This window comes from Phaenicophaeus curvirostris, unplaced genomic scaffold, assembly GCF_032191515.1.
Source record: "Phaenicophaeus curvirostris isolate KB17595 unplaced genomic scaffold, BPBGC_Pcur_1.0 scaffold_115, whole genome shotgun sequence".
NCBI lineage: Eukaryota > Metazoa > Chordata > Aves > Cuculiformes > Cuculidae > Phaenicophaeus > Phaenicophaeus curvirostris.
Window position 1 is genome coordinate 33,932 of NW_027206736.1, and position 11,125 is coordinate 45,056.

Below are 11,125 nucleotides of genomic sequence, written 5' to 3' on the forward strand. Positions count from 1 at the left end.
GCGTTCGGCGGTGCCGGGGGCGGCGGCGCTTTAAGCGCTCCCGGTCCGGTCCCGCCCCGAGCGGGGGGGGTCGGAGGCGGGGGGGGGCCCTGAGCGCAGCAGCTATTTATAGCCCCAACCCGGCACCCCCAAACTCCGGGAACTCGAAAACTCCGCACCCACAAACCCCCAAGCGCCGACAACCCCAAACACGGGCGCACGGGGACCTGAAAACTCCGCAACCCGAAAACCCCGCGCCCCCAAACAGGGGCACCCCAAAACCTTCGCACTGACAAACTGCTGAATGCCAACACCCTCAAACCCCCGCACCCCCCAGCACCGGCCAGCAGCACCCCTGGACCCCGGCACCCCTAAACCTGCGCACTCACAAACTTTGGGCACCGGCACCCCTGAACCCTGGCACCCTGAAACCCCTGCACCCTGAAACCTCCAAACCCCAGCACCCCGCAACCCTGAAAACTCTGCACTCCCAAACCCTCACACCCACAAACCCTGGGCACTGGCACCCCCAAACACCAGCACCCCCAAACCTCTGCACCCCCAAACCCTCGAACACCAGTACCCCTGAACCCCCACAGCCCCAAACACCAGGCGCTGGCACCCCCGAACACCCAAACCCTCAGCACTCCAGGCACCCTGGTGCCATTGCACCCCAATATCCCAGCACCCCAACACCATCTGTACCCCAATATCTGGCACCCCAGCACCCCAATACTTGGCAACCTGGCACCCCAATACCCCAGGCACCAGGGCACCCCAACACCCTGATACTCCAGGCACCCCAATATCCTGGGCAGTCGGGAACCCCAATACTTGGTACCCCAATACTGGGCACTCCAGCACTCCAACACCATTGGCCCTGATGCCTCAGTTTCCCCATCCCTGTATCTCAAGGAGGGGGGGGCCCTTTATGTTGGAGGGTGCATCCGACCTACCCCCCCCACCCCCGCTGCCCCCCTATCCCTAGTGCCCCCCAACTTCCCACTGGCACCCTCGCAGATGTGGGTCCTTGGAGAGGGGCAATGCCCTCTACCCCCCCACACCCCGTGACTCAGTTTCCCCCCTGCCATGGTGAGGGATTCCCGGAGTTGGGGAGGGATCCCATAGGGTGGGAGAGTCAGGGGGTGCAAGATCCTCTCCCTCTGCCATGACTCAGTTTCCCCCCACCCCGGATATGGGATGGGGTGGGGGGGGCTCCGCCAGTGCCTAAAAATACCCCAGGGAGTCAGAGGCACCGGGATACCGGGTCGGGGGGGGGACGACACTGGGGGGGCACCCATGGGGGCACCCCTACCCCAGGGACCCTCATAGCGATGGCAGCCGGGGGGGTGTGTGAAATGGGGGGGTGGAATGAGTCTGTAGGTATTTAGGAGGGGGTCAAAGAGGGGGTTGGGGTCGGGGCGTCAGGGTGTGGGGGAATCGGGGGGCCAAATGGGAGGGTCAGGGTGCTCTAGAGGGGGACAGAGTGCCAGCCCCACCAAAGCCCTACACCTCATTCTCCCAGGCTCCACACACCCCCAAAATCCTCAGCACCCCAAACCCTGCCCCCCCATGAAATCCCCATCAGTGCCCCCAGACTCCAGCCCCGCAAAAAACTGATGGCAGCTGTGCAGGAGGGAGCTTTATTGGAGGGGTCGGGGTGATCAAGGTGTGGGGAGGGCAGGATGTTGGGGGACTCAAGGTGCTCCAGGGGGGCTCAAGGTGCTGGGGAGCAGCAGGGTGTTGGGGGGCGCGGTGGCTCAGCGGTCCCTCAGGTGGGGGTAGAGGAAGATGATGGTGGCAGACACGACGAAGAGCAGGAAGGGCACAAAGCTGCCACTGGGGTCCTGTGGGGGGACAGGCGTCAGGGCCACCCCTGAGTGTCCCCCCCGAACCCCCGAGTGTACCTCTGACCTCCGTGTCCCCCCTGGTTGTACCTGGCTTGGCGTCCCCTCCAGCCACTGCAGATCGGGGTCCTCGGCGGAGGGACCCACCAGGATCTCGGGGGACCTGGAGGAGATGGGGGGCTGCAGGGTACAGGGGACATGGGGACAGGGGGGTCGGGGAAAGGGGACAGAGGGCAGGGGGACAGGGTGTGACATGGGGCATGGGGAGAGGGGAAAATGAGGAAACAGGGAGACGGGGGGGATGGGGGGGAAATGGGGAGAAGGAGACAGGGAACATGGGGACATGGGGACAGTGGGGATGGGGGGGGCAGTGTGACGGGGGATGGATGGACATGGAGACAGGGGGACAGGGGGACAGAGGGAGAGAGGGACATGGGGACAGGGGGAGAGGAAGACAGGGGGAGAGGGTGATGGGGGAGTGGGGGGCAGGGTCCCAGCAGACACAAGGGCAGGGACACGTGGGTCCCAGGGAGCCTTGGGGTCCCATAGGGCTGGGGTCCCCGTGGGGAAGTACCAGTGTTGTGGGCCATCGGGGTGGTAGCAGATATGGTGATGGTGCTCCCGGTGCTCCTCGCTCTGTGCCTTCTGCTGTGCTCGCAGCCCGTCCACCTCATCTGTGGGCACCAGCACCTCAGCCCCACAGCACAGCAACCCTGCCCCACGGCACCATGTCCCATCCCACCACGCTATGGCCACGAGCCCCAGGCCACCAGCGCACCACACCACAGCCACCATCCAATCCCATTACACCATGGCCATCATCCCACCATTCCAAGCCTACCATCCCACCACATCGTGGCCACCATTCCACTTCTCCATTCCAAGACCACCACCACCCCAACACGCCATGGCCACCATTCTACCACACCGTGGCCACAAACCCACCACACCACACCCACCGTGCCATGGCCACAGCCCAGCACAGCCCAGACCACCACGTTATGATTACCATCCTGCTATGCCATTCCCACCAACCCATGCACAGGAACCTACCTCACCGTGGCCGCCATCTCACCGTACCATGGCTACCAATCCGTTATTCCATGCCCACAAATCCACAACACCACGGCCATCATCCCACCAAACTATGCCCACAATGCCATGGTCACTATCCCAGTCCATCCTATCACACCACGGCCACCAACCCTCCACGCCCTGCCCAGCATCCCAGCCCATCCCACCACACCATGGCTGCCACCCCAAGGCCACGACCATCCCACCACGCGATGCCCACTGCTGCACCACACCAAGCCCACCATTCCTGCCCCATTCCATGCCCACCCCCCCCAGCTCCACGGCCTCCCCTCCACGCTGGTACCCTGGAGTTGTGCCACCCTGGCGCAGGCGCTGCGGTGCTGGGTCTCCTCGAGTTGGGCCTTGGCGCGCAATGCGTTGGCCTCCAGTTGGTACTGAGCGCAGAGCTCCTGCCCACGTCGCAGCTCGGCCTGCAGCCCCGCCAGCTCCTGGCGCAGCCGGGTGGCCACCAACGCCTGCTTCCCAGCCTCCGCCCGCGCCTCCGCCCGCTCCGCCTGCGCCTGTGCCAGCGCCTGCTCCAGCTGCCCCAGCTGCGCCCGGTGCCCGGCCTGCAGTGCCCCCAGCTCAGCCTGCAGCGCCTGCAGGTCCTCTGGGAGAGGGCACCGGTGGGTACCAACGTAACCAAGGCTTTGGCCCTGTTAGGGGTATCCATGCCCATGGGTGCCCATCACCCATGGGGTTCTGGTTCCTGGGGGTGCCCATCACCCTTGAGGGCCAATTCCAGGGTCTGTCCATCTCCACGAGGTGCCCCTCCCTATGGAGTGTCTGTGTCTGGGTTCCCATGTCCATGAAGTGCCCATCCCTGAGGCTGTCGATACCTACAGGTGCCCATGGCCCTTGGGGTGTCGATCCCATGGGGTTTCCCATTCCTGGGGTGTTCATACCTGGGGTGCCCATTCTTGGGGTGTCCATGCCCATGGGGTGCCAGTTCCTGGAGGTGCCCACCTTTAGGGGTGCCCAACTTCAGGGACTCCTATCTTCATGGGGTGCCCATTCTTGGGGTGACTATCCCTGGGGGTGCCCTTCACCATTGGGGTGCCCAGCCTGGAGGTTCCCATTTGTAGGGTGCCTGGTTGTGGGAGTGCCCGGTAATGGGGGCCCCTCCTTGTGGGGTGCCAGGCTTTGGGGGTGCCCCTCCCTGGGGGTCCCCACTTCAGGGGTGCCTGTTTGTTGGGGATCCTGTTTGGGGGGAGGCCCCCATTTGTGGGGTGCCAGGTTTTGGGGGTCCCCATTTATGGGGGTCACTGTTTCTTGGGTGCCAGATTATAGGGGTCCTTTATTTGTGGGGATCTCTAGTTATGTGGGTGTCCATTTCTGGGGGTCCCCGATTGTGGGGGTCGCCGGTTATGGGGGTGCCCGGTTCTGGGGTGCCCATTTTGGGGATCCCCCGCCCCCCCCGTTTGTGGGTGCCCGTTTTTGGGGTCCCCACCCCACTCACTGCGCACGGAGGGGACCCTGCCCGGCTCCATGGGGGCGGCGCCGCTCCCGGGGGTCCCGCACCCCAAAGGCCCCGAGGCTCCCGGGCCTGTGGCGGCCTCGCCGGTTGCCGTGGAAACGGCCCCCGTGCCATGGCGGGCTGAGGGGGGGCCCTGCCCGCCGCCCCCCCCCCCCCACTGCCTCCCAGTGCTCCCTTCCCAGTGCCCCCAGCTCCCTCACAGCACCCCCAGTGCCCCCCAGTCCCCCCCCAGTGCCCCCGCCAGCCCTCCCATTGCTGCTGCCCCCTCCTGGTACCCCCTAGTACTCCCTCCCAGTGCCCCCCCAACCTCCCCAGTGCCCCTTCCCAGTGTCCCCTCCCAGTACCCTACTCAACCCCCCCCCAGTGCTGCTGCTTTCTCCCAGTGCACCCTTCAATGCCCCCAGTGCCCCACAGCTCCCTCCCAGTGCCCCCCCGCCAGCCCCCTCATTGCTTCTGCCCCCTCCCAGTATCCCCCAGCCCCCCGGTGCTCCCTCCCAGTGCCCCCAGCTCCCTCACAGCACCCCCAGTGCCCCCTAGCTACCTCCCAGTACCCCCCCAGTGCCACCCATCTCTCCCAGTGCCCACTCGCCAGCCCCCCCCATTTCTGCTGCCCCCTCCCAGTACCCCCCAGCCCTCCAGTGCCCCCACCCCCTCCCAGTGCCCCCCAGGCCTCCAGTGCCCACCCAGTGCTGCTGCTCTCACCCACTACCTTGGGGGATGTCCCATTATAGCCCAGTACAGCCCAGAACAGCCCAGCACTGCCCTGTGCAGCTCAGTACAGTCCAGCACAGCCCAGTCCAGTACCACCCAGTACAGCCCAGTCCCACCCAGCACAGTGCAGCCCAGTATGACCCAGTATGACCCAGTACAGCCCAGCGCAGCCCAGTATAGCCCAGAACAGTGCAGGTAGATCCAGTACAGCCCAGTACAGCCCCTCCACTCCACCTGCCCTTTTATAGGCGCCCCCAGCCCCGGGGTGGGGCTCCAAGCGCCCTTAATCCTCCCCTAAGCGGCTTCTGCTCATCCTTCCTGCCCCTGCGACTGGGGGGGCAGGAAAAGGGGGTGCAGGGTTGCGGGGGGCAGGGAAAGGTTTGGACTCATCCGGGATTTGAACCCTAGACCCCGTGCGAGGATCCTGCCCCAAGACCAGCAAGCAGGGGGTGGAGTGGGGGTGCTGGAGCCAGAGGGGACCCCAAAGTGAGCACAGCCCCCCCCGCAACCCCAAACAGCTCCCCCAAACAGCTCCCCCAAAGTAAGCGCAGCCTCCTGCCCCCAAACAGACCCCACAAAGTGAGCACAATCCCCCCTGAAACCCCAAACAGCCCCCCAAAGTGAGCACAGCCCCCCCGCAACCCCAAACAGCCCCCCCAAAGTGAGCAGTCCCCACTGCCCCCAAACAGACCCCCAAAGTGACCGCAGTCCCCACTGCCCCCAAACAGACCCCCAAAGTGACCACAGTCCCCCCTGCATGCCAAACAGCCCCCCCAAAGTGAGCACAGCCCCCCGCAACCCCAAACAGCCCCCCCAAAGTGAGCACAGCCCGCCCTGGCCCCCCAAATAGCCCCCACAAAGTGAGCACAGTCCCCCCTGCCCCCAAACAGCCCCCCCAAAGCGAGTACAGTCCCCCCTGCCCCCAAACAGACCTTACAAAGTGAACACAGGCCCCCTGCACCCCCAAAAAGTGCCTTCCCAGCACCCCTGCCCCATGGGGTCCCCTTCTGCCCCCTGAGGTGCCCTCCAGCACATCAACTCCTCCTGGCCCATAGGGACCCTTCCTTGTTCCATGGGGTCCCTCTCCAGTGCCCCATTCCCATCTATCCCATAGGGTTTCCCCAGAGCCCCCTGCTCCATAGCATAGTGCCCACCCCCCAGCACCCCAGCCCCTCCTGCCCCATGGTGCCCCCCCCTGCCCCATGGGGTCCCCCCCAGCACTCCATTCCCATAGGAACCTCACCCTGCTGCATAGAGCCTACCCCCCAGCACCTCCGTCCCATGGGGCGCCCTCTTATCCCATGGGGTCCTACCCCAGCACCCCATTCACCCCTGCCCCATAGGATCCCCCCTGCTCCACAGGGATGCCCTCTTGTCCCATAGGGTCCCCCCGGCACCCCATTCACCCCTGCCCCATAGGGTTCCCCCCCAGCTCCATAGTGTCCCCCCAGGCCTGGGGGTCTCATGCCCCACCCCCCACCAATCGGCTCCGAGGGCTCAAGGGGGCTCAGGGGGCTCATCCTGGCTGAGCCCCCCATAATCCCCGAGTTTGCCGGGGATGAGGGCCCTGATCCCCCTCAGCCCTGTAAGCGGCTTGGCCGGCACGGGCTATATCAGAGGGGGAGGGTGAGGGCCACCACCACCCCCCCGTCCCCACCACCATGTCGGGTGACGAGGAGTTCTACCTCTTCAAGAACGGGTCCTCGGTGGGGCCCTGGGATGGCCCCCAGTACCACATTGCCCCGCCGTGGGCCTTCTACCTGCAGACCGCCTTCATGGGCTTCGTCTTCCTGGTGGGGACGCCCCTCAACGCCATCGTCCTGGTGGTCACGGTCAAGTACAAGAAGCTGCGGCAGCCGCTCAACTACATCCTAGTAAACATCTCCTTCAGCGGCTTCATCTCCTGCATCTTCAGCGTCTTCACCGTCTTCGTCTCCAGCTCCCAGGGCTACTTCATCTTCGGCAAGAACATGTGTGCCTTGGAGGGCTTCGTGGGGGCCACCGGAGGTAGGCGGTGGCAGCCACCAAGGGCTGGTTGGGATGTAGGGGTTGGGGTCACCACCATGACCTGACGGAGCTGTAGGAGCTGTAGTCGCCCCCATGGATTGGCGGGACTGTAGGAGCTGGGATCACCACCATGGTTTATGGTGGGGCTGTAGGTAGGGTTGATCATCATGTTTAGGTAGGGCTGTAGGAGCTGAGGTGAGCACCACGTTCTCGTGGAGCTGTAGGAGCTGGGGTGACCATCATGGTTTGTTGTGGGGATGTAGGTAGGGTTGAGCATCATGGTTTGTGGTGGGGGTGAGCACCGTGGTCTGCAACAACTCCATCTCCAACAGCTGTGGGAGTTGAGATGACCGCCGTGGTCTGGTGGGGCAGTAGGAGTTGGGGTCACCACCATCGTTTGGTGGGGTTGTAGGTAGGGCTGCTGATCGTGGTTTGTGGTGGGGCTGTAGCAGCTGTGGTGATCACCATGCCTGGTAGGGTGGTGGGGGTCGGTGGGCCACAGGCTGAGGTCCTGGTGTGCCCCCAGGGCTGGTGACAGGGTGGTCCTTGGCCTTCCTGGCGTTCGAGCGCTACATCGTCATCTGCAAACCCTTCGGCAACTTCCGCTTCAGCTCCAAGCACGCCCTCATGGTGGTGGCTGCCACCTGGGTCATCGGCGTCGGCGTCGCCGTGCCCCCCTTCTTCGGCTGGAGCAGGTGGGGGGCACGGGGTGGGAGGCGGGGAGGCGTGGGGTGCCGTGGGGTGCCATGGGGTTTCATGGGTGCCGTTGGGTACCACTGGGTGCAATAGGATGCCGTGGGGTGCCATGGGAAGCCATGGGGTGCCACTGGGTGCCATGGGGTGTCGTAGGATGCTACAGGGGTGCCACAGGGTTCCATTGGGAGCCATGGAGTGCCATGGGATCCCATGAGGTGACACTGGGTACCTCCCATTCCGGAGCGGAGGGTGAGCACGTGCCCCCACAGGTACGTGCCCGAGGGGCTGCAGTGCTCCTGTGGCCCCGACTGGTACACGGTGGGCACCAAGTACAAGAGTGAGTACTACACCTGGTTCCTCTTCATCTTCTGCTTCATCGTCCCCCTCTCCCTCATCATCTTCTCCTACTCCCAGCTCCTCAGCGCCCTGCGTGCCGTAAGTCCCCGCAGTGCCGCCCGCGCTGGTGTCACCTGTGGGCAGAGGGGAGGAAGGCAGGAGGATGGAGGAATAGGTGGAGGGATGGAAGGAGGGGTGGAGAGATGGAGGGTGCACAGGATGGTGGGAAGGAGTATAGGAGGATGGAGAGATGGAGGATTCAAAGGATGGAGGGAAGAAGGGATGAAGGGATGAAAGGATGGAAGGTTAGCTGGAGGGAGGGAGGGAGGGTTGGAGGGATAGACAGAGGGATGGAAGGATAGAGGGGTAGAGGGATGGAGGATTCAAAGGATGGAAGGAAAAGGGATGGAGGGATGAAAGGATGGAAGGTTGGAGGAGGGGTGGAGAGATAGAGGGAGAGATAGAGGGATGGAAGGAGAGATAGAGGGATGGAGGAATGGAGGGAGAGATGTAGGGAGAGAAACAGGGATGGAGAGATGGAGGACGGGCTGGAAGGATGGAGTGTGGACAGGATGGAAGGAAGCATTTCTAGAAGAGTAGAAATGGCAGGATGGTGGGATGAAGGGAGGAAGGGCTACTGGGACCAAAGATGGAGATGGAGGGCAGGAGGCCTGGCCAGGCACCAAGCCCTGACCCCACTGTGTGTGCAGGTGGCAGCGCAGCAGCAGGAGTCGGCCACGACACAGAAGGCGGAACGGGAGGTGTCTCGCATGGTGGTGGTGATGGTGGGCTCCTTCTGCCTCTGCTACGTGCCCTACGCCGCCCTGGCCATGTACATGGTGAACAACCGGGACCACGGCATCGACCTGCGCCTGGTCACCATCCCTGCCTTCTTCTCCAAGAGCGCCTGCGTCTACAATCCCATCATCTACTGCTTCATGAACAAACAGGTGCCTTGGGACACCCTGGGATATCCTGGGACACCTGGGTGATGGGGAGAAACTGGGACACCTGGGAAATTGGGACATCCAAGAAACCTGGGCAATGGGGAAAACCTGAGACACACAGAGAATGGGGAGATCACAACTGGGTGATGAGGACACCTGGGGTGGTCAAGGACACCTGGGGACAGGAAACATGGGGACTAGCACCATCCAGGGATGCCCAGGGACTGGGATGCCTGGGGACACACAGATGTGCCCATCTCCAAGGCTTGGAGGTTCCACCTCCCAAAGGATAGGAGAAGGGGCCGTGGTAGCACCAGGAACTGGGGCCAAGGTGGCACCAGGGACGAGAAAGGTCCCAGGCTGGGGACAGGGGACACAGGGCTGATCCGTTCGCGTTCTCGTCCCCAGTTCCGCGCCTGCATCATGGAGACGGTGTGTGGGAAGCCCATGACGGATGACTCGGACATCTCCAGCTCGGCTCAGAGGACAGAGGTCTCCTCCGTCTCCTCCAGCCAGGTCAGCCCCAGCTGAGGAGCCACCAGCGCCCCCCTCGGCCTCAGGACCCCTGCGGTGGGGCTGGGGTCACTCCAGGGGTCCAGGGCCTCCCCCTCTGCTGGCCCGGGATGTGGGTGTGGGTAGGACAATAAACGCCACCACCACGGTGTGAATGCAATGCCGAGCCCGTGTCTGTGCCGAGGACCCTGCAGTGCGGTTGGGGAGTGGGTGCGGAGGGGGGCTCGGCCCCATGGTGCTGCGCCCCACGGCTGCGTGATGCAACAGACCCCAGACCCACATCAGACACTGGACCCACAAGCCACGGTGGGGCAGGGAGGGGGGACGCTGCTTCCAGCCATGGGACCAGGGTGGGGCTGAGCCCCCTTCTGTGGGGCTGGGACTCCATTTGTGGGGCTGGGGCTCAGCCCCCTTCTATGTGGCTGGGATGGAGCTGGGTCCCCATTTGTGGGGCTAGGGTGGGGCAGGGACCCTGTTTTGGGGTGAAGCGGGAGCGATCCCATCACAAGCGAAGCCCTGAGGCAGTGGATTGGGGTGTAAACATGTTTATTTGGGCCTCGGCATGGCTGCCACACTCCAGGCACCACAGAATCATCCAGAGAACACGGAATCATCCGGAGAACACGGAATCACCCGGACACGGACTCAGCCCAAGGGAATAAAAATGGGGAGAGGGGACAAAATTAGTGTCTGAGGGCAACAGCGCCGCTTCTGAGTCCTTTGGAGGGGGGAAAGCCAAGCGGCAGAGCTGGGAATGGGTCAAATGCTGGGACGCTAGAGCTGGGGCCAAGTGTGCCGGAGCTGGGAATGGGGGCAAGCGCCAAAGCTGGAGCTGGGAATGGGTCCAAGTGCCAGGGCACCGGAGCTGGGGCCAAACACGACAGAACTGGGAATAGAGGCAAGTGCCGAAGCCGGAGCTGGGAATGGGGGCAAGCGCCAGAGCTAGGGCCAAGTGCTGGAGCTGGCGAGGGGTTTGATGTGTGTGGGGAAGCAGCCGGGGCTGAGAGCATTTGCCATATGCCAGCGACTTATCCTGGCATTCCCCTCTGTCCGGACGTGGGAGCGAGTGCCACAGGCTCATGGGGATCACACACCGGATTCAGAATTCACCACTGCATTACATCAACCGCATCACAGGAGGATGGGTACACAGAGTATGAGGTTTATATGTGGCCCTGGCCGCACTTGGGATCCCCGGAGCCCGATTCCCGGGACATTCTGGGGCTTTCCCACAGTGCCGACCCCTGCGCGCTGCCGCTGGAGAAGGATCTGCAGTGCTGCGGGCCCGTGTGACCCATGCGAGCAACGCGGAGTTAAAAACAAAATACATCAGGTTAATAATTGCGATAAATGAGGAATTCTGGGGGCTCCAGCAAGCGACCCTTCCCCCACGCCAATCCGACACCGATTTGGTGGATTCAAGGCACTTTGAGCAATGCCCAGAGCAGGAAAGGGTTTGAATGGGAAGAGGATGGACTATGCTGGCTCCCGATGCCATCCCCACCCCAGCTGATTATTGGGCTCGTTAATTGGGCTGG

The 11,125-nt window shown here is 63.5% G+C and overlaps 1 protein-coding gene across 1 annotated transcript; it reads left to right on the forward strand.

The window, feature by feature from the left end:
- The first annotated feature begins 6,738 nt into the window (after positions 1–6,738).
- On the forward strand, positions 6,739–9,703 carry OPN1SW (opsin 1, short wave sensitive). Its single transcript, XM_069882298.1, has 5 exons — positions 6,739–7,095; positions 7,622–7,790; positions 8,061–8,226; positions 8,838–9,077; positions 9,483–9,703. The coding sequence occupies exons 1-5, from the start codon at positions 6,750–6,752 to the stop codon at positions 9,603–9,605; spliced, it is 1,044 nt and encodes a 347-aa protein (XP_069738399.1). The 5' UTR covers positions 6,739–6,749; the 3' UTR covers positions 9,606–9,703.
- Positions 9,704–11,125: the final 1,422 nt, after the last annotated feature.

What these genes read in the sequence shown, in the direction of transcription:
- OPN1SW (XM_069882298.1), top strand. Translation starts at nt 6,750, where the DNA reads ATGTCGGGTGACGAGGAGTTCTACCTCTTCAAGAACGGGTCCTCGGTG. An exon ending in CCCTTCTTCGGCTGGAGCAG is followed by an intron (nt 7,791 to 8,060) that starts GTGGGGGGCACG and finishes GTGCCCCCACAG; the next exon opens with GTACGTGCCCGAGGGGCTGC. An exon ending in ACTGCTTCATGAACAAACAG is followed by an intron (nt 9,078 to 9,482) that starts GTGCCTTGGGAC and finishes TCTCGTCCCCAG; the next exon opens with TTCCGCGCCTGCATCATGGA.